At 58.3% G+C, this 23,552-nt stretch overlaps 2 protein-coding genes across 2 annotated transcripts; one reads left to right on the top strand and one right to left on the bottom strand.

Annotated features, from left to right (window-relative positions):
- Positions 1-3,934: 3,934 nt before the first annotated feature.
- On the top strand, positions 3,935-21,131 carry LOC133344098 (mucin-19-like). The gene is made up of 12 exons (XM_061554058.1): positions 3,935-4,291; positions 6,824-7,047; positions 8,559-8,848; positions 9,219-9,493; positions 10,540-10,748; positions 11,659-11,797; positions 13,640-13,830; positions 14,645-14,745; positions 15,550-15,849; positions 16,378-16,474; positions 17,985-18,192; positions 18,783-21,131. Exons 1-12 carry the CDS (start codon positions 4,141-4,143, stop codon positions 19,196-19,198), a joined length of 2,601 nt encoding a protein of 866 aa, XP_061410042.1. The 5' UTR covers positions 3,935-4,140; the 3' UTR covers positions 19,199-21,131.
- A 26-nt stretch (positions 21,132-21,157) lies between these two features.
- On the bottom strand, positions 21,158-23,279 carry LOC133344032 (tyrosyl-DNA phosphodiesterase 2-like; the record flags this gene model as incomplete). The annotated part of the gene is made up of 4 exons (XM_061553984.1): positions 21,158-21,896; positions 22,254-22,424; positions 22,631-22,749; positions 23,123-23,279. Coding segments are annotated over 4 exons (852 nt in total), but the record flags the coding sequence as incomplete, so codon positions are not given.
- Between the last annotated feature and the right edge of the window lie 273 nt (positions 23,280-23,552).

Genomic DNA, 23,552 nt, shown 5'->3' with positions numbered 1-23,552 from the left:
TTAACAGACTGTTGGGGCAAGTGCTGTTAGCAAGCACCTATGAAGGCCGGCACGGCACACGAGCGGTGGTGGGTGGCCAACATCACGCCCGGCTGCCTTTGTCTCCCTAGTGGCGATGTTTACACATCGCGCCTGGCAGGCACCGTCCTGCAGTGCGTAGCCCTGGGGGCACTCGCAGCCCTCCACGCACGGCTCAGAGCAGCCAGGTAGCTTCCACACAGCAGCGTTACGCAACCGATGAAAAGATATTGCCGCTCGACTGATTCGGAGTGAGACCTCTGCTGTTAAACTGGAGCCGGTCATAAGCACACTGCCCAGGTATGGGAAACTCTCCACTCTCTCCACAACTGCCCCATCACCGATTGGGAATTGTGGGGGTGGAGTGTCCGATGGTACAAAATACCCAGGCAGGTGCTTAGTTTTGGTGGGGCTGATGGTAAGGCCCCACCTCTTAGTGGCACGCTCCAGTCTCAGCAGCAGCGTCTCCAACTCTTCCTCTGAATGAGCAGCTATTACCAAATCATCGGCATACATAACGTGGTTGACCAATAGGGAGCCATCCTTTGATCGCACCCAGGCATCGATCAGCCTCCTATTATATCTGTACCAAATGGAAATTCCCCCGGTACAGCTATTGAAGGCTTCACGAACTACGTGCTCAAAATAGATATTAAATAATGTGGGAGCCAGAGGACATCCCTGTCGCACCCCAAGGTGTACAGGGAATGGCTCCGACTCCCGGCCACGTAGTTTTACCCGGGCCCGCTCACCATCATGAAGGTGCTTAATGATCGTGAGCAGAGGGTCAGGGACTCCGAAAGCACGAAGAACAGCCCAGAGCCCAGGCCTACTGATGGTATCCTAGACCTTGACCAGATCAATAAAGCAGAGATGTAGGTCTTGTTGGAATTCCCTACACCTCTCCTGTAGCAGACGGACAGAAAATACACACAAACATGCACACACAGACACACGCACATATATACACACGAACATGCACACAAAGGCAATAAAATCCCCCTGTTACCACGAACACTGTTGGGGCAAGTGCACAGTAAAAAAAGGCTGCAGTCAAGAACAGACATTGCTTTTGTAGGGGTGATTGTCACTCACCATTCAGCATGCCTGTAGTACCACTTATTGTCGATAGGGGGCAGAGGCATTACCTCGCCAGGGCAAATGTCCATGGACCAAAAAGGGGCCAACGGTGGATCCCAGTAAACGGATCCTGGGACACATTCCCCAGGCCCCCGGGTGGGGAGGGGACCGGGGGAATGATGTCACCTTCCAGCATGGCCCAGAGTGTTCCAGAAGGTGGGCGTGGCTAGGGCGGAGCAAGCCACGAACGAGTATATAAGCCAAAGCACTCAGAGCGCTGTGCCCAGAGGTCGCAACCGGGTACCCGATACCCGTACCCTACCCGATACCCGACTATCCGTACTCGGCCGGGGCCGGGTACGGGTACCCGTTTGCGACCCTGGTGCGGCCGGGTACGGGTAGGCCGCGAGTCACTGGTGAGTCACCGTTTGTCACTCATTTCCCAACGTCTTGTCTCTTCTCACAATTCAAGTTCCTAGAATCAACCCACCTGCGCCTGCAACATGGCTTCATCCCAGAGGTCGCAATCGGGTACCCGTACCCTACCCGATACCCGGCCGGGTACGGGTAGCCGGGTATCGGGTAGGGTACGGGTACCCGATTGCGACCCTGGTGCGGCTGGGTACGGGTAAGGAATCAAAACCCGTTTGCGACCTCTGGCGCTGGCTCTGTGATCTACACACTGAAGACCAAAGACCGGGCTGGAGAATAGGACCCTGGACCCCAGGCTCCGCGGTCCTTCTAAGGGCCGGAGCTCAGAGAGGCCAGTGGTCAGGACCCACGGACCAGGAGGTCGGGGTCAGTGAGCCTCCCCTAGGTCCCAGCCGGAGGACGAAAGGGAACGGGTTACCAGTGTTAGGTCCCGTATATTTCGGAGGCCATACCTCCCTAGGTATCGGGCGAAGGGACCGATATGCCCTCCATGTAGGGACCTTGTAGTAAAGACAATAAACCAACATGTTGCCTCATGAGAATTTTATTCGTCAGTATTTACAACACTACACTTTTAACACGAAGATAAAGACAAAGACTTCCCGTGTAGCCTTTGACAGACTGTTGGGGCAAGTGCTGTGTCTAATAAAGGTTGCTGTCAAGAACAGGTATTGCTTTCAACACAAAGATAAAGACAAAGACCCCCGTGTAGCCTTTCACAGACTGTTGGGGCAAGAGCTGTCTGTTAACGAGCACCGGATATTCCCAACCGGCTACAGCAGTGGCGAGCGATATCAAACCGGATTTCATCGCTCCATCTCCGCAGCAGTCAAACCTCTCAATCGTCCCCCCCCGCCCCATGGCTGCCACTCCGTCGCCAGTCTCGACCGCGTGCCATCGCCGCTTCCTCCAGCCACGTGACCCTGCCGAATGGCCACGTGACCCTTTCGAATGGCCACGTGTCCTGACGGCCAATGCGATGCCTCTCATTAACTCGCGTGCCACCATCTCTGATCCACGTGGTGTCCCCCCCCGCCCGCCTTACTCTGTCTCTGGGTGCCACTGCAAGCGAGCCCCTCTCGCCCCTCTCCCCTCTCTCTCTCTCTCCACGTCGTCGTTGCGCTTCTTGTCGATCCGCAGCTTCGTCGTCGTCGTTGTCCGAGGGTCTGGTCCAGCTTGTCACGGCAGGTCTCTCGCGTGCACGTGTCTGGGACCTTCTGCCTTGACAGACGCACTCTCACAACCTCCCAGTGAACATGCTCACGTTGGCACAACGTTTGGCACGTGGTTGGCACAACGTGCTCAACGTTGGACCAACGTTGGACCAAGGTTCCACCAAGGTTTACTTGGCTGCTGCACTCGCCCGCCTCATTTCACACGGACGGACACTTACAAACAACTTTTATAAAGGCGAATGAGGGATTGTGAGCAGAGGTGAGGGATTGTGAGTGCAGGTGAGTGAGGGATTGTGGGTAGAGGTGAGTGAGGGGGGTTGTGGGTACAGGTGAGTGTGAGGGATTGTGGGTACAGGTGTGTGAGGGGGGTTGTGGGTACAGGTGAGTGTGAGGGATTGTGGGTACAGGTGTGTGAGGGGGGTTGTGGGTACAGGTGAGTGTGAGGGACTGTGGGTACAGGTGTGTGAGGGGGGTTGTGGGTACAGGTGAGTGAGGGGGGTTGTGGGTACAGGTGAGTGAGGGGATTGTGGGTAGAGTTGAGTGAGGGTATTGTGGGTACAGGTGAGGGGGGTTGTGGGTGCAGGTGAGTGAAGGGGATTGTGGGTACAGGTGAGTGAAGGGGATTGTGGGTACAAGTGAGTGAGGGGGGTTGTGGGTACAGGTGAGTGAAGGGGATTGTGGGTACAGGTGAGTGAAGGGGATTGTGGGTACAGGTAAGTGAGGAGCTGTACGTTGAACTCGACCCACCGGACGGACCGGTCTGTCGCCGACGTAAGACGCCCCCCCCACCGCCCCCCCCCCACAAATGAAGAACAACACCCCCCGTGTAGCCTGTGGCAGACTGTCGGGGCAGGTGCTGTTAGCTATGAAAGTCGGCAGGGCACACGGTGGGGGTGGGTGGCCAGCACCACGCCAGGCCGCCTTTGTCTCCCCAATCGTGATGTTTACTACACACCGCACCAAGTACTCATTTGAGGCTGAGTGGACCTAGGGGAGGCCCAGGACCGGTTCAGAAAATCTCACTTGGTGTCCGTGGGCTGCGAGCGAGGAATCGAACTCGCGTCGCCCGGGGTTCGTAGCGCAGCGTGGCGCTAACCGCTGCACCACCGCTCCCCAGCCCCCCCCCCTACTTCGCAGGGCAGGCGCGGGGCTTCCCGCGGGGCCGGGCGCGTCCCCCGTGTGCTGACGGTGGCGGTATCGGCGAGGAGGCGGTGAACGTGACGAGGATTGCCGGGGCGAGGTGAGCGGGGAGTGACGCAGCTACTCCCGGCATGCGGGGCGCGACAGCATCGCGCACAGGTGGAATGCGGGGGGGGGGGGGCGGCCCTGCGCTACTGCCGCCGCCGCCGTGTCCAGCGCAGCGCTCGTTGTCGATGGTTCCTCCTCGTTGGTGGCGCTGAACGGAGGGGACACCCAACACGCCGGCTCCGGGTTGATGCCCGTGGCGAGCACGACGACGACGAAGATGATGATGATGAGGATGAGGCGTGGGGGGGCTCTACTCGTCGCGATCGTGGGGGTCCTGGTGGTGCGAGGAGGGGGGCAGCCTCGCGGGGACCTGGGACCCGTCCAGGGCGCTTCCCAGCGTGAGTAGCGGCGCCCTGCGGTGATCATCGTTACTGGGGGGCCGTGGGGGGGGGTCCTAGATGGAGAGAGTGACGACTTTGGTTATGGTTAAGATCAGGGTTCGTGCTTGTTGTGTAGTAGCTGGGGCTGGTATTCGATTCAGGACTTTGGGCTCGTGTTGGGGTTAAGAGCAATGTTATGGTTATGGGCTGGTAGTATGGTTAGTGTTAGAATTCTGGCTTGCGTGTACGGTGATCGCGACTGATAGCTCCGTGTGAGTGGTAGGGCCAGTGACAGGGCTACAGGAGTTAAGGCTTTGGCCATGGCTGGCAGGTGGTGGGCTTCGTGGTCGGGCTGGTGTTGTGAGGGTGGGTTGCTCGACTCGTATCGTAAGAATGCCGCGACTGCTGCCCGCTGCGGAAATCGTCGCGCGCCGCAATGCAAATTAGCGTGGAAATCAGTGCGGAGTCATCAGCGCTGCTGACCCCCTAGGTGGACTCAGCCTCAAAATGAGAAGTTGGCGCGGTGTGCAGTAAACATCGCCACTGGGGAGACAAAGGCGGTCGGGCGTGGTGCTGGCCATCCACCCCCTCGTGTGTAGTGCCGGCCTTCGTAGGTGCTATTCGCTAACAACACTTGCCCCATCAGTCTGCTAAGGCTATACGGGGGATCTTTGTCTTTGTTTTTTCCACATTGGATGGCTGAGTGGTTAGAGCGGTTCATAAATATGGGACCGGTTCGGCATTCAAATATTTTCCCCAAGTAAACAGCTTTGGGGGTTTTTTTTGTCCATTTGTGTTCCTCCTGCAGGCGACTTCAATAGCTGCGCGTGACGCTGTTGGTTCCCGTGATTGATGGTGAATGGGGGAGCGGTGGTGCAGTGGCTAGCGCGCTGCGTTACGAACCCAGCGACTCGAGTTCGATTCCTCCTCACGGCCAACGCCGGTGACGATTATCCAAACCGGTCCTGGGACTCCTCTAGGCCGACTCAGCCTCAAATGAGTACCTGGTGCGGTGTGTAAACAATGCCGCTGGGGAGACAAAGGCGGTCGGGCGTGATGCTGGCTGCTCACCTCCTCGTGTGCCGTGCCGGCCTTCATAGGTGCTCGCTGACAGCTCTTGCCACGATTATGTAGTCTGTTAAGGCTATACGGGGGTTCTTTGTCTTTGGATGTATATAAAATATTTCTCGATTTAAAGCTTTCGTGACTGCAGGGATTCATCTTCTTGGTTCTTTCGGTAAAGTCACGTAGAAGGGAAATAATAAAATAATAAAAATAAAACATAATAAAATACAATTCTCACGACGTTTCGGCCACAACGCAAGCAGCCGTCCTCAGGTAAAGAACAGGTCTGTCGGAAAGACAGCATATATAAACATAGTTTATGGTGATGCTGCTGCGTTGTCAACACCGCGGCCTTAACAAGGACAGACATATAATGCGTGACGTTTCGAGCAATGGCCTTTCTTCACGTGTGCTGCTCCAATGTTGTTGATCTTTGAAGGGTTTGCCTCTTGCTCAAGAGCTGCTGTTAGGTAACTACTCACCCATCGCCAAGAAACATGAACAATGTAATATTTACAAATGTAAATACCACACAAACACATGTTCACACCCTTGCCCACACATACACACGTGCACAAAGATGAACAAAGATCCCCCGTATAGCCTTAACAGACTGTTGGGGCAAGTGCTGTTAGCTAGCAGCACCTATGAAGGCCGGAACAGCGCACGAGGGGGTGGGTGGCCAGCACCAGTGGCGATGTTTACACACCGCGCCAGGTACCAGGTACTAATTTAAGGCTGAGTCGATCTAGGGGAGGCCCAGGACCGATTCAGATAATCGTCACTGGTGTATGCCGTGAGCAGGAATCGAACTCGGGTTAGCGCGCTGCGCTTCCCCACACACATGTGGACACACCTCCCCACCCACACACATAATTTCTCCCCCCCCCCCCCAATATACACACACACACACGCGTGCACACCTCCCCCCACACACACACTTGCACACACATCCCCCCACACACACATCATTTCTCCCCCCTCCCCCCCAATATACACACACACGCGTGCCCACCTCCCCACAAACACGCGTGCACACACACACACGTGCCCACCTCCCCACACACACGCGTGCACACACACACACGTGCACACCTCCCCACACACACGCGTGCACACACACACGTGCCCACCTCCGCACACACACGCGTGCACACACACACACGTGCCCACCTCCCCACACACACGCGTGCACACACACACACACGTGCACACCTCCCCACACACACGCGTGCACAAACACACACGTGCCCACCTCCCCACACACACGCGTGCACACACACACACACGTGCCCACCTCCCCACACACACGCGTGCACACACACACACACGTGCCCACCTCCGCACACACACGCGTGCACACACACACACGTGCCCACCTCCCCACACACACGCGTGCACACACACACACGTGCACACCTCCCCACACACACGCGTGCACACACACACACGTGCCCACCTCCCCACACACACGCGTGCACACAGGCTCGTGCTGGCTGAACGCCCCCCACGTGGTCACGTTTGACGGGCGTGCGATGCGCTTCCACGGAACGTGCACCTACACCCTGGTGACCCCCTGCGTGGGGGGCGCCCCCGTTGCCGCGCCCCCCTGGGAGGTGATCGTCTCCCTCGGGGACTCCAACAGCCCCGGGGTCTCCGTGCGCCTCCACAACCTCACCGTGTCGCTGGGCCGCGACGGGGCCGCGCAGGTACCGCCATCACTGGACGCTCATCCTGTAACTTCCTCCTCCTCCATCCCATCACCTCCTCCTCCCACTCCTGCATACCATCTCCTTCCTCCTCCATACCATCTCCTTCCTCCTCCATATCATCACCCTCCTCCTCCATCTCATCACCCTCCTCCTGCATCTCATCATCCTCCTCCTTCATCTCATCACCCTCCTCCTCCATCTCATCACCCTCCTCCTGCATCTCATCATCCTCCTCCTTCATCTCATCATCCTCCTCCTCCATATCATCTCCCTCCTCCTTCATCTCATCACCCTCCTCCTCCATCCCATCTCCCTCCTTCCACTCCTCCTCAATCCCATTTCCCTCCTCCTCCCACTCCTCCATCCCATCTCCCCCCTCCTCATTCCCAACTCTCAATTGCCCTCCTCTCCCTCCTCATTCGATGCTGCTAAACTCTGGAACTCATCACAGTGCCGATGCCTTAATGATCGGACCTGGTCGATTTGAAAACGCAAAACATTACCCAATGACATAAATGCATGCGATTATTGGCGTAAGGCACTACTACCACTAGCAGGGACGTCCATAGAGGGGGGGGGGGGTGCGGGGCCCGGGACAACTCACACCGTGTGGGCTCCCCTAGGCCCCCCAAAGCGCGGGGCCCGGGGCGACAGCCCCGATTAGCCGTAGCCCAGGGACAGCTCTGACTGCTGGAGTACAACGTGAGTCCATCCTTTATAATAACGCTACGTTATTGCACCCTGATGGCCGTACGCTCCGATGATGACAATAGACGAGATATCGCGGAACGGCTCCGACTTACATTGAGCACTGCCTCAGGTATCTTAATTAAATCATCGACGTTTCGGGCAACGGCCCTCCTTAAACTAAACAATTTGTTTGTCTTACTGAGCGATGTAGCTCTTTTTCAGAAGCGACCTGGCCACAAATGATAGCTCAACAAAGTGGCTTATCATATCGTGGGAATTTATAGCAGCCAAATACTTTAAACGCGTGATGTTGATTCTAAATGTTGAGTGACCCGGGTAAAAACCCACGCCACGACGGGGAAAGAGAGAGACACTGCAAACTCCAAATATGCAGCAGGCGTCAGGGTCGAGATCGAACCCACGACCTCCTGCATACCAGGCGAGGTAGTTAACATCTCCTAGCCACCGTGATGATGATAAGAGAGACACCACAAACTCCAAATACACAGCAGGCGTCAGGATCGGCATCGAACCCACGACCTCCCGCATACCAGGCGAGGTAGTTAACATCTCCTAGCCACCGTGATGATGATAAGAGACACGCAAACTCCAAATACACAGCAGGCGTCAGGGTCGGGATCGAACCCACGACCTCATGCACACCAGGCGAGGTAGTTAACATCTAGCCACCGTGATGATGATGAGAGACACCACAAACTCCAAATACACAGCAGGCGTCAGGATCGGCATCGAACCCACGACATCCCGCGTACCTGGCGAGGTAGTTAACATCTCGCCGCACGTGATCGAGCGTGCAGGTGGACGGTGTTCGCGTGTCGCTACCGGCCCGCCCCTCCCCGCGGGTCTGGCTTCGGGCGAGCGGCTCCTTCGTGCTGATGGGCCTGGCCGAGGCGGGGTTGTGGGTGCGCTGGGACGGGGGCCGCTCCGTGTGGCTGTCGCTCGACCCCACCGTGGCCGGGAGCGTGTGCGGCCTCTGCGGCGACTTCAACGGGGACCCCGCGGACGACGCGGCGGGGCCCGACGGGGTGCCGAGGAACTCGAGCGCCGACGTCGGCAACAGCTGGAAGCGAGCGGCGCGACCCGCCGGGTGAGCGGCGCGGGGAGCGGCGGCGCCGCGCTCGGCACCCGGCGGTCACCAACACCCGTGACGATTATCCGAACCGGTCCTGGGTCTCAAATATTCGGGGTCTCCTATCAGAGGTGGGCGGGGGGGGGGGGGGGACTGCGGTGGGGGGAGCGGGAATGGTTTATGTACCAATGACGTTGGTGATGCTGCTGCTGCGTTGGTAGTGGTGCACAAGCACGGCTAACAAAACAGACTCGACCCACTGACCTGCCATGCCCTCTACCACCCGTGTGACCCCCACGTGACCCGGCGTGACGCCCCGTGTAGCCACCGTGACTCCGCGTGACCCCGTGTGACCCTCCCCCCCCCCCCCACCCCCCCGTGTGCTTAGGTGCTCCGATGACGAAGGCTGGGCGCCGCAGCCGAGCCCCGTGCTGCTGAGCGAGGCGGCGCGTCTGTGCGCGCCGCTGGCGGACACCGGCGGGGACCTCTCCCCCTGCCACTCGGCGGTGGACCCTGAGGCGCCGCACGCCGCCTGCGTGTGGGACGTGGCCGTGTCCGGCCTCACCCAGGCCGCGCTCTGCCGGGCCCTGGCCAACTACCACGACTCGTGCGCGCGAGCTGGGGGCACCCCCAGCACGGCGTGGAGGGGACCCGCGGGATGCCGTGAGGACCCCCACCCCCCCCTCCTGCCCACTTCATCATCATGGTCATTATCGTCATCGTGATTGAAATTATCATCATCGTGGTCATCATCATTGTGGTTGTAATTATGATCATGGTCATCATTATCGCAATTTTGATCATTGTCATCATCATCGTCGTCATCATGGTCATTATCATCATTGTGGTCGTAATTATCATCATCATGATCGTTATTATCAACGTCGTCATCGTGGTCATCATGATCACCTCCTTCTACAACCAATTATCGCCATCATCATCATTGTTCTTGTCATTGTCTTCGTCATCATCCCCAATGCGCTCTTCCGTCTCTTTCTCCCCCTACCCTTCATCTCCCCCCTGTGTCCCCCCTCCCTCTCTCATGTTGCTGTTGTTGCCAGCTGCCCCAGTGGAGGCATGTTGATGACCCTGCTGTTGCTGCTGCTGCTGGTGTGTTATGCTGATGATTATAATGCTGCTGCTGCTGATGATGATACATCTGTTGTTTCTGCTGCTGCTGCTGCTGCATATGGTATCCGGGATTTAGTGTTAGCCGAGTCTATCCGGGTACGCAACCTGGAAACTATCTACCCGGCACACCACATCCAGTATAATAACCATACCACTCTCGCCATGTCTGCGACTACTAGTCACTAAACTACTCCTGTTTACCAACCACACAGAAACCATTCAGTGAAAATTAAATCCCTGATACCGCTGCCACTGCTGTTGAACTTCGTTTGCACCATACATAGCCAACCGTGCTAATTGGAGGTGCCGATGATGACGTGCTTGTGTGCGTGGTGTGTTCCGCTCAAGGCCGCAAACACCGGTGACGATTATCTGAACCATTCTTGGGGCCTCCCCTAGGTCGACTCGGCCTCAAATGAGTACCCGGCGCAGTGTGTAAACATCGTCTATCGGGAGACAAAGGCGGCGGGCCGTGGTGCCCTCTCGCGTGCCATGTCGGGTTTCATAAGCGTTCCTCGCAAACAGCACCGGGGACATCTTGATCTTCGGTGCGTTGCGTGTGTTGCGTTGTGACCCAGCGGCCCCTCTGTGCCCCGAGCGAGCCTCGTACCGCTCCTGCCTGAGGTCGTGCTCCTCCACGTGCTGGCAGCCCGAGGAGGAGGCGGTGCCGGGCTGCTCTGAGCCGTGCGTGGAGGGCTGCGAGTGCCCACAGGGCTTCGCACTGCAGGACGGCGCCTGCCAGGCCCTCTACACGTGCGGCTGCGTGTGGCAGGGCTTCTACCACGCGGTACGACGGGCATTCATTTCTCCACCTCGTTTTTTATTGACATTTTATAAAGCGACTGCTTCACTCGCGGCGCTCGACACAGCGTACACTGTGCGGTGTGTACACAAAGTAGAATGATTTCGGTGGCAGGGGCGTGCCGCATGGGTTGAGGAATGATTGACCGTCGCGAAAGGGTGGGGAGAGAGACGGGGAAGGAGTGGAGGGGCGAGGGAAGAGGAGGAGAATGGGCGGTGGAGAAGAGGTGACCTTGACCGTATTGACCCAGGAGAGTCGCGCTGCTGAGTCGCAGGACTCACCGTCAGGAGGGTCCTGCCGTAGCTGCTGCTACACCGAGGTGTTTATTTGTAAGATGTTTTCATACCTGTCAACCCATTATCAGTGGCTTATTCCAGACCAATTAATGCCTTATTGGTCACCCCGTGGCCCTTATAAATCTGAACGTGCATCCTACAAAGTCCCAGCACAAGGGAGAAACACAAACAAATAAAAACAAATGTGCCCGTATTGAAACGGCTGTACTCCACATGGGCCTGAAAACTCAATTTCCCTGTACAAGATTACGGGTAAACCGTATGGGGTGACAGCTCTGTGCCTTCCACTCGATTATCGAAGAGTCGTGTTTGTTGTTCACGTGGGAAGGAGGAAACCAGAGCACCCTGGAGAGAACCCACAGCTTGTGTGGTTGTAGCGGTGGTGACACGTGTGGTGGTGGTGGTGGTGGTGACACGTGTGGTGGTGATGGTGCAGGTGGACACGTGGTGGTGGTGACACGTGGTGGTGGTGCAGGTGGACACGTGGTGGTGGTGACACGTGTGGTGGTGGTGCAGGTGGACACGTGGTGGTGGTGATGGTGACACGTGTGGTGGTTGTGGTGGTGGTGGTGACACGTGTGGTGGTGGTGGTGGTGCAGGTGGACACGTGGTGGTGGGCCCCTGGCTGTGCACGCCGCGTGGACTGCGTGGCGCGGGGCTTGGCGAGGGAGTCGGCGGCGCAGTGCGGGGGCGGGGAGGTGTGCGAGGCGCGCGACGGCGCCTACGGCTGCTTTAAAGGTGTCACAGCGCCGCGTCACAGCGTCACAGCGCCACGTCACAGCCCGATACAGCCCGATACAGCACACCTGACTCAACGAGCCATCATACCACGCCACGCCAGAACGCGCCACAGTGTGACACACGGACACGTCGTGTCTACGTGTCCGTGTGTCCCTACCGGCATGTCCATCTTCCTGTGCCGTCACGTGCCCATATTCCCCGTAAGAACCCCCTTCACCCCAAAGACAAAGATCCCCCGTATAGGCTGAACAGACTTATGGGGCAAGCGCTTTTAACGAGTAACGCTTACGAAGGCCGGCACGGCATACGAGGGGGTGGGTGGCCAGCACCACGCCTGCCCGTCTTTGTGTCCTCAGTTCTGATGTTTACACATCGCACCAGGTACTTATTTGAGGCTGAGTCGACCTAGGGAAGGCCCAGGACCGGTTCAGGTTATCGTCACCGGTGTTGGCCGGTAGCGGGAATCGTCACCTGGTTCGTAGCGCAGCGTAGCGCTAACCGCGACGCCACCGCTCCCCCATACCAAGGCCGTAATTATAATATATATTGGGGGGGACACACACCCCCCAATATTCAAATGTGCTCAAAATGTCCCCCCTCCCATATATTGCTATAAAATAGATTTCTGTTTATATGATTGCGGTTATGGTTGTACTTTATTAATCCCTAATCTCTGCCATTACATACAATGACACAAGAAAAGGTAAAAAACAAAAAACAGAGCAATGTAATACAATACACTATTAGACATTATTGTACAAAATAAATAAAAAGTCCATCCTATCTGTTAGTGAATTTTTCAATATTTTAGGCAGGAAATGGCAGGAAATTAGTTTTCAGATTTAGATAGTTTTTTCTGGGGAGAGGGGACCCCCAGACCCCCTGGAAGATTTGGTCCCCCCAATGTTGACTCCCTGGCTACGGCCTTGCCCCACACATTCAGAAACAATCCCGGAGCTCAACACAAGTCACGTGCAGCTGTTGAAGTCACGTGCAGCTGTTGAAGTCACGTGCAGCTGTTGAAGTCACGTGCAGCTGTTGAAGTCACGTGCAGCTGTTGAAGTCACGTGCAGCTATTGAAGTCGCCCGTAGGACGAGGGCGATTGCCCGGGACCGGTTCAGAAAATCGCCGCTGCCGCTCTCGAAGAACCACGCTGTCGTCTCGCTCACGTTGAACCTGTCGCGCCGTGCGTAGAGCCAACCGGGCTCGACATGAATAGAAACCCGGGGTTTTGTAGCGCAGCGGCACTAACCCCTACCTCCACCCCCACCCCTACCTCCACACCCCCCCCCCTCCACATACCCCCCACCCACCCCCACCCCTACCTCCACACACCCCCCACCCACCCCTACCCCCACCCCTACCTCCACACACCCTCCACCCCCCCACCCCTACCTCCACACACCCCCACACACCCCCACCCCTACCTCCACACACCCCCCACACATCCCCCACACACCCCCCACCCCTACCTCCACACACCCCCACACTCCCCCACACATCCCCCACACACACCCCCACCCCTACCCCCACAAACCCCCCACACACCCCACACAACCCCCACCCCTACCTCCACACACCCCCACCCACCCCCACACACCCCCACCCCTACCTCCACCCCCACCCCTACTTCCACCCCCACACACCCCCACACACCCCCACCCCTACCCCCACACACCTCCACCCCCACCCCTACCTCCACCCCTACCTCTACCTCCACCCCAACCCCTACCTCCACCCCCACACACCCCCACACACCCCCCACCCACCCCTACCTCCACCCCCACCCACCTCCACACCCCCCACCCCTACCTCCACACCCCACCCCCCCCACCCAGGCCGCGTGACGGTGGAGTGTGACGCGGACGTGATGAGCGCGCGCATCCCGCGTGCGCTGTCGCTGGCGACGCGCGCCTCCGAGCTGCGCCTCTCGCGTGCCGCGCCCGGGGAGCCGCGCTGCGCGCTCGCCGAGTCGGCCGGCTTCTTCTCCTTCACCATCGCCGTGGGGGACTGCGGCACCCTCGTCAACGTACGTGGGGGGCGGGGGGGTGTTGTAGTTTTGTAGGCGATGCAATGATCCGGATTGTTTGTGGTGGAGTGAAAATGTAATAAATGTTGCCAAATGTTGCCGATGTGCATGAGCACGGTTGACAAGACAAGTGTCTGCACACTCGTCGACGGCGACAACACCGCGTGTGTGTGGCCTTTAAAGTGAAATAGTAATACTGTATATATAATGCGACGGTTCGGGCAGTGACCCTTTTCGGTGGCACATGCTTGTTTTTGGGGGGGGTAGGCCACGAATTCGTTTTGTGCCAAAAGTCCTCTCGAGTTACCCCCCCACCCCCACCCCCGCAAACCCTTGACCCCTTGGCACCCCGAATCGACATCGTGCTGGGGCAGCGGCGAACTGGGGCAGCACTTGCCCCCCCCCCCCCCCCCCCCCACAGTCCGTGAATGACTCGCACCGTGTGCGTGGGGAGCGGCGGTGCAGCGGTTAGCGCCACGCTGCGCCACGAACCCCGTGACCCGGGTTCGATTCTCGTTCACGGCCAACACCGGTGACGATTTTCTGAACCGGTCCTGGGCCTCCCCTAGGTCGACTCAGCGTCAAAATGAGTACCTGGTGCGATGTGTAAACATCGTCACTAGGGAGACAAAGGCGGCCTTGCGTGGTGTTGGCCACCCACCCCCTCATGTGCTGTGCTAACAGCACTTGCCCCTACAGTCTGTTACAAGATATACACGGGATCTTGCTGCTTGTCTTGTGCATGTGCGTGCGCGTCTGTTGTGTATGTGCGCACGTGTGTATATACGTGTGTGTGTGTGTGCGTGGCGTGCAGGAGACGGACTCGGAGATCACGCTGCAGCAGACCATCGTCTACGGGATCCTGTCCAAGAAGGCGGTGATCATCCGCAACCAAGTGGAGACCATCACCGTGGTGTGAGTGGCCTGGCGAGCCCCGCGGTCGCGAGCCACAAGGTCGTTACCCACGTGGTCACGAGCCACGAGGTCGCTACCCACGTGGTCACGAGCCACGAGGTCGCTACCCACGTGATCACGAGCCACGAGGTCGTTACCCACGTGATCACGAGCCACGAGGTCGTTACCCACGTGGTCACGAGCCACGCGGTCGTTACCCACGTGGTCACGAGCCACGCGGTCGTTACCCACGTGGTCACGAGCCACGAGGTCGCTACCCACGTGGTCACGAGCCACGAGGTCGCTACCCACGTGATCACGAGCCACGAGGTCGTTACCCACGTGGTCACGAGCCACGCGGTCGTTACCCACGTGGTCACGAGCCACGAGGTCGCTACCCACGTGGTCACGAGCCACGAGGTCGCTACCCACGTGGTCACGAGCCACGAGGTCGCTACCCACGTGGTCGTGAGCCACGATGTCGCTACCCACGTGGTCACGAGCCACGAGGTCGTTACCCACGTGGTCACGAGCCACGAGGTCGCTACCCACGTGGTCACGAGCCACGAGGTCGCTACCCACGTGGTCGTGAGCCACGATGTCGCTACCCACGTGGTCACGAGCCACGAGGTCGCTACCCACGTGGTCGTGAGCCACGAGGTCGCTACCCACGTGGTCACGAGCCACGAGGTCGCTACCCACGTGATCACGAGCCACGAGGTCGTTATTCATGCTGCTGTCCACCTGCACCACCGGCCGTGGGTCCGCAGTCGTTGCCGGCGTGTCCGTGACCCCCACTTCCTCCCCCGCCCCCCCCAACCACAGCTGCCGCTACCCAAAGCGCGCGCGCCTCTCGGTGGTGATGACGCCGGACCTCGGCAACCTGACGGCGACCGAGGAGGGCTTTGGGTCCTTCTCCTTCGCGCTCGACCTCTACCGCGACGCCACCTTCTCCTCCGCCTTCGCGCCCGCCGACTTCCCGCTGCTGCCCGGCTACCGCCAGCGCCTCTACCTGGCCGCGTCGGCGCTCACCCCCCTCGATGTGCAGCTGCTGCTGCTCAACCTGTTCGCGACGCCCAGCGCCGACCCCGGCAACGCCGTGCGCCGAAACATCATCGCCAGCGGGTGGGGCAAAAACAAAGATCCTTCCCCCTCCCCACGCCGCCCCCCGTGTACCCTTTAAGAGGCCGTCCATAAATGACGTCACGCACCTGGGGGGGGGGGTCAGACATTAGTGACGATGTGTGACGAGGGGGGGGGGGGGGTTGAGAAATGTGACGTCATATCAAAATAGATAACCCGTTCTACTTAATTACTTTTTAAGAAATGTTTTCTCCTACAACATCAGAGTGCAGCGGCACATTAAATATGCACGACAATGACAATAGTTTAAAGTGATTTGAAGCATGTTTTATTTTGGGGGGGGGCAGAGCTTTGTGACGTCATATTTGAGGGGGGGGGGTCTGATTACTGGGGTCAAAATCGCGTGACGTCATTTATGGATGGCCCCTAACAAACTCTGGGGGCGAGAGCTGTTAGCGAGCACCTGTTAAGGGCGTCACGGCGTCGTGGGGGTGACTGGGTGGCCCAGCCCAGTGTGCGTTAGAGACTTTAAGGGGCCCCTTTGTCTTTGTACGTGCGCTGCTGAGCCAGGTGCGACGTGGACTCGACGCTGCAGACGCACGCCTCGAGCGGCCACACCAAGAAGCAAGTCAGCTTCGAAGCCTTCAGCTTCACCGGATACAAGACGGTCAGAGCAGCGACTACCACTGCCCCATTCACGTCGCCCCATTCACACTGCCCCGTTAACATCGCCCCATTCAAACATTCACATTGTTCCATTCATGCATTTACAACGCCCCATTCACACTGCCCTGTTAACATCGCCCCATTCACACATTCACATCAGCCCATTCACACATTCACATCACTCCATTCACACATTCACATCATCCCATTCACACATTCACATCACTCTATTCATACATTCACATCACCCCATTCACATTCACATCGCCCCATTCACACATTCACATCACCCCATTCACACATTCACATCATCCCATTAAAACATTCACATCGACCCATTCACACATTCACATCGTCCCATTCACACATTCACATCACCCCATTCACACATTCACACTGCCCCGTTAACATCGCCCCATTCACACATTAACATCGCCCCATTCACACATTCACATCAGCCCATTCACACATTCACATCGCCCCATTCACACATTCACATCGCCCCATTCACACATTCACATCGCTCCATTTACACATTCACATCATTCCATTCACACATTCACATCGCCCCATTCACACATTCACATCGCCCCATTCACACATTCACATCAGCCCATTCACACATTCACATCGCCCCATTCACACATTCACATCGCCCCATTCACACATTCACATCGCTCCATTCACACATTCACATCATTCCATTCACACTGCCCCGTTAACATAGCCCCATTCACACATTAACATCGCCCCATTCACACATTCACATCAGCCCATTCACACATTCACATCGCTCCATTCACACATTCACATCATTCCATTCACACTGCCCCGTTAACATAGCCCCATTCACACATTAACATCGCCCCATTCACACATTCACATCGCCCCATTCACACATTCACATCGCTCCATTCACACATTCACATCATTCCATTCACACTGCCCCGTTAACATAGCCCCATTCACACATTCACATCGCCCCATTCACACATTCACATCGCCCCATTCACACATTCACATCAGCCCATTCACACATTCACATCGCCCCATTCACACATTCACATCGCCCCATTCACACATTCACATCGCTCCATTCACACATTCACATCATTCCATTCACACTGCCCCGTTAACATAGCCCCATTCACACATTAACATCGCCCCATTCACACATTCACATCAGCCCATTCACACATTCACATCGCTCCATTCACACATTCACATCATTCCATTCACACTGCCCCGTTAACATAGCCCCATTCACACATTAACATCGCCCCATTCACACATTCACATCGCCCCATTCACACATTCACATCGCTCCATTCACACATTCACATCATTCCATTCACACTGCCCCGTTAACATAGCCCCATTCACACATTCACATCGCTCCATTCACACATTCACATCGCCCCATCCACGAGTTGCCCACGCCGCGGCTCTCCCCGCGCCGAGGGGTCTGTGCCGACCATGGTGCGCCACCGGTGTGCGTGCGGGCGCCGCAGGTGTTCGTGCACGCCGACCTGATGCTGTGCCGGCGTGGCGTGGTGGGCACGCGGTGCGAGCGCGGCTGCGTGCCGGTGCCGGGGGGACGCGTGCGCCGGGCGGCGGCGGCGGCCGAGACGGCGGTGCGCACGGTGACGCGGGGGCCGATCGTCCCGCAGGCGATGGAAGTGGCGGGCCCCACTACGACCACCGGGCACGCCCAGGACGGTACGGGGCAAATCGCGTGCCTGGTGTGTGTGTGCAGGCAGCGTGTGTGCAGGGTGCACGTGCAGGGTGTGTGTACAGGGTGCGCGTGCAGGCAGCGTGTGTGCAGGATGCGCGTGCAGGGTGTGTGTGCAGGGTGCGCATGTGTGCGGGGTGTACATGCAGGGTGTGTGTGCAGGGTGTGTGTGCAGGGTGCGCATGCCTGGTGTGTGTGTGCAGGGTGTGTGTGCAGGATGCGTGCGTGCAGGGTGTGCGTGTGATCTTTGTCTTTGTGTGCGCATGTACAGTCCGTGTGTGTGTGTAGTAGATGTGGACTCAGGCCTCCTGCCACTGCTGAGTTTACGTGACCACGTGTTGCACCGCGTTCAGTAAAGCGTGTCCACATCACCATCACAGTGGAGCTTCTAAAGATTGTGCGCTCCCAGAAGGCCACCTGGCCAATGGGATGCGTAAAAAACAATGTGGACAGGCAGACATATCAAGGAGGAGATAAATCGCCTGCCCATGTTTTTTGTTTGCCGAGGATGTTGGTTTGTGTGTTGATGGGTGAGTGATTTCTCCACGATATTGATTCAGATTCTTGTTATCCCCAGGCTCTTCCTCCACCACACCGAGATCCAAGTCCTCGTCCACATCCTCCTCCGCCTCCACCACCTCCTCCTCCACCACCTCCACCACCTCCACCACCACCTCCTCCACCACCTCGGCAACAACCACCAAGAAGTCGTCGCCGCCGTTGTCCACCCCATCTGGGACCCCCGCCACGTCGGGCACCTCCTCTAGTTCCACGTTGGTCCAGGGCACGCCGCCGCCGCCGCCGTCTTCACCGTCGCCGGCGGCGGCAGCGGCGGCCGTGGACACGGCGCGGGTGGTGGGCGCGGTGGTGGGCGCGGTGGCTGCGGGCACGGCGGTCTCCGTGGCGGTGGCGGTGGCCGCGTACCTCATCCACACCGGCACGTGCCCCGCGTTCGGTCGCCCTCCGACCATCAGCTACGTGCGCGCCTTCTAGCGCAGCGCCTCCACCCCGCCCTTCCCTCCTCTCCGCTCCTTCTCCCCTGCCCCCACGCCCCTGCGTCCTCTGCAGGTCGTCGCGCCGTGCCCTTGAAGGGCTGAACCTTGGCCGCGCGGAATGGTCTCCCCGTCACCGGAAGGTCTGTTTAAAGCAGCCGCGCCCCGGGGAAAAACACGCAAACGTCAGGCCAACGTCAACCAACGTTGGCCCGACGTTCGCGTGTTCGCAGGGTGGTTCCTTCGCGGCCGTCGGGACCCAATGGGGGTCTTCCACGTGTCCCCTGTGTAGACCGGCTCGTGTGGTGGCGATGGATCTCTATGCTGTGTCTATAACACGAGCACTTTTACCCCTGCACTGCAGTGGCCGAAGCGTGGTGGGCATGCGCCCCGCTGCAAGGAAATTCAATTAGCCTCTCGCCCTTGTGTCAATCCCCCTCCCCCGCCTTGGGGTACTAGGTCGTTGCTTCTCATCGTTGTTAAGTTCTCCAAAAGCACGACCAACTTGCTCTCCCGTCAGCCGCTCGTCCTCTCGATCTCGATCCGCCTTCGATGCCGGCCACGCGGATCGCGAACTCGCTAGGGTCGTGACCTTACCGTACGCGACCTTTTCTTGTTCCGCGATTGTGAGATATGACCTCACTGGGTATACAGGAGGTCGTGGGTTCGATCTCGACCCGGACACCTGGATATTTGCGTGTCTCTCTCCCCGTGGCCGCATGTATTTTTCTCAGGGTCCTCTGGTTTTTGGCTGCTATATATTTCCACGGGATGATAAGCCAATCCGTTGAGTTATCATTTGTGTGGCCTTGTTGCTTCTGAAAAAAAGAGCTACATAGCTCAGTGGGCCTTACCTGGTAACATTTAAGAATAATTTCGTTTTATATCATCATCATTAGACCTCCTTTGCCAGTACCAAAATATAACTGTAAGGTTTTTCCCCTTTTTTCTGGCAACAAAACTGAAACCTTCTTACGAGGAATCATGTCTGCATTAACCACAATACTTATGGTCAAAATGTACACAAAAACACACTGATAATATATGCATTGTCCTTGAAACTGATTGATTCTTATAATTTAGTTTTAGTTTGGCCTCTGCTTTGCCGCACGGCGTCACCGGCAACGTGCCCTCGTGGACACGGACGGAATCTTTTCTCTCCCTGGCAAACCGAACGTCTCGTTTGTTGTTGTTGCATTGCGATTATCGATAACGCCAAAAGAAAAGTTTGTTTCACGGCCCACGAATTCAACCGCGTGGGAGCGGTGCGGCAGCGGCAGCAGCGGTGGGAGCGGCGGCTGCGGTTGCAGCAGCAGCAGCCGCAGCGTCGCTCCTGCACACAAACTCGATGACATCCTCTCCCTGTTGTGCTTTATTTAGGGGTTTTGTTTATGGGTTGTTGTTCTCACTCACGACGTTCTGCGCTGGTGTGGGACGGGGATGGAACGCAACACGGCCTAGGTGCTGGAGAAGAACCGTGTGCCTTTAGTTGTTGTCCTTCCACCCCCCCGCCGCACCTCCGATTAGCAAGGTCGGCCACGTATGGTGCGATAGAAGTTCGACACACGTACCGTACATAGAGCGGCGTCAACCCTTTGAACGTCGACGCACACCGCCGCGCGGGAATCACGCGGTGGTCTGCGACGAGCGATGGTTATCTGGAAGAGTTCCATTGGGGAGGTGGGGGAGGTGTTTGACCATACTTTACCAGGGAGCTCAAGCGGTGAGGGCCGGTGAAGGCTTTTGGCAGGCCGGGCCTGGTTGTGATATCACCGCCGCTGCTGCTGCTGCTAAACTACATACATTAGAGTATAGCCACGACCGGGCGGGGGAATGGCTCCCATGTCTTTTATTTGATTACGGTTTAGAAAAATCGCGCGCCCAATTTATGTCACGTTGTCCTTCCGATTCGTCAAATAAATGTCCTGCTTTCAGCCGTAGCGGACGCGTGCACCTGCTTGGTATGCACTGTGACACGGGCAATCGTCACGGAGTTGATAATTTATGCATTCTGTATTGTGGGATTCGTTTCGTGCAGTCCTCCACGTGGAGCCAGGTGAAGGCCTCCACGTGGAGCCAGGTGGAGTCCTCCACGTGGAGCCAGGTGGAGTCCTCCACGTGGAGCCAGGTGGAGTCCTCCACGTGGAGCCAGGTGGAGCCCTCCACGTGGAGCCAGGTGAAAGCCTCCACGTGGAGCCAGGTGGAGTCCTCCACGTGGAGCCAGGTGGAGTCCTCCACGTGGAGCCAGGTGGAGTCCTCCACGTGGAGCCAGGTGAAGGCCTCCACGTGAGCCACTATTCCCCTGAAACGTCCAACGCCTGGAGGGGGACGGCGGCGTCGTCGAGGCCCGCCTCGTCCCGCTCCTCCGCCTCGTCCCGCTCCGCCCGCTCCGCCCGCAGCTGGAAGTGCGCCAGCAGCCCCCAGTGGTCGCTGGGGAACTTCCCGCACGCCAGCCGCTCGGTGCCCACGAAGCGCAGGGACAGCGGCGCGAACGTGGCCACGGCGGAGCCGGCGGATGAGCGCCGGGGCTCGACCCGGCGGAAGAGAATGCGGTCGAAGCGCAGGCGCGGCGTGGCGGGAGGATCGAACTGGCGGTTGTCGTTCAGGGAGAGGTCCCAGGTGTAGCGCGTCTCCTCGGGGCAGCCCAGCTCCTCCCACACATCGGCCACGCCGCCGGGCAGCCCGCCCATCCGCCGCACCTGTGGCGCACGCACGCACGCACGCACGCACGGGCGGCCGGATCGGAAACGAGAGGACGAGCGAGCGGCTCAAAATCCCGGTGCTCGCCGCGTGAATTCTTCTCCCTCCACGTTTTACAATCGATCGACGTCGCGCGTTTAAGAGTATTTCGCCGCTCTGCATTTCCACCGCGATGGTGAGAGACACTCCGTTGAGCTCTCGTTTGTGGCCAGGTTCCTTCTGGAAAAAAGATTCTCAGCTCGGCGGGCATTACCAGGTCAAATATAAAAAATAGTTCAAGAGTTCCAGAGCCGATCGCGGGGCCCCTCGACTAGCGGCGCACCACCCCCCGCTCCCCCCCCCCCCCACGGACTCGCCTCCTTGTCCCGCAGGTTCGTGTCGCCCCCGAAGATGACGGCGGCGTGGGCGGGCGCGAGCGCCATGCGGCGTAGCACCCGGCGCAGCTGCCGCACGCGCTCCTCGGACTTGGGCCCCGTGCTCTCCAGATGTGACGTCAGCAGATACAGCTCCCGGCCCGACACCTCCGCCTGCGCACAAGCATTGGGCGGACGTCAGCACGGCCGTGCCGTGGCCGGGTGTTGTGGCCGGGTGTTGTGGCCGAGTGTTGTGGCCGTGTGCTGTGGCCGGGTGTTGTGGCTGGGTGCCGTGGCTGGGTGCCGTGGCTGTTGTGGCTCGGTCCTGTGGCTGGGTGCCGTGGCTGGGTGTTGTGGCCGAGTGCCGTGGCCGCGCTTACTTTGACGGCCAGGAGGTGCCGCATCATCGTGGAGGTGGGGAAGGGGAAGACCTCGTGGGAGATGAACCTCACGCGAGAGCTCTTCAGCATCACGGCGGCGAAGTAGCCCTCGGTGTCCGCTGCAGAGATCGAGTGGCGGTCCCATCGTCAGGCAACACGCGCGGCGCGATGCGGCCTCTAGGACAGACCGCCAAGGGGATTGCCGCTCCACTCTCGAAGCATCGCCTCGTCTCTATCGTCCATTCTCTTCCCTCCCCTCGCCCCTCCACCCCTTCCCGTACCTCCCCTGTCGCCCATTCGTAATCCCTAAGCAGCCCTCTATCTCTGCCGTCACTCATTCCTCAATACCTTTCAGTACCGCCCCTGCCAACTCAATCGTTCCGTTCTGTCACCGCTCTGTAAGCTGTCGTCAAGCACATTGAGCGAAGGCGCTCTCTCTCTCTGCATAAGTACACGCGATGAGATGAGATTGTGGCTGTGAGAGGGTTTCACCAGGGATGATGGAGTAGTCGTCCTCCTTGTCACAGTTGACCAGGTGGATGAAGAAGGGAATCACAACCTCTTGCAGAAAGACCACGTCCACAGGAGTTCCTGCACACGCCCCACCACGCGCCCCACCACGGCGCGTGCACAGGTTGTGTGTGAGGGGTGGAGCGGTGGCGCAGTGGTTAGCGCGCCGCGCGACAAACCCGGCGCCTCCCGAGTTCGATTCCAGCTAACGACCGCCAACGCCAGCGAGTAACAATTATCTGAACCGGTCCTGGGCCTCCCCTAGGTAGACTCAGCCTCAAGTGAGTGGCTGCTTTCAGTGGGTGAAACATCGCCACCAGGGAGACAGAGGCGGCCGGGGCGTGATGCTACGTACATCCAAATTGTACTTTCTCCATACAGAGACCCGCAGACTCGCAGACTCGCAGACAGA

Source organism: Lethenteron reissneri, chromosome 19 (genome assembly GCF_015708825.2).
Source record: "Lethenteron reissneri isolate LAM-NWPU_2019-01 chromosome 19, ASM1570882v1, whole genome shotgun sequence".
Lineage (NCBI taxonomy): Eukaryota > Metazoa > Chordata > Hyperoartia > Petromyzontiformes > Petromyzontidae > Lethenteron > Lethenteron reissneri.
Note: the sequence above shows the minus strand (reverse complement) of the source record. Positions and strands in the feature narration are given on the sequence as shown.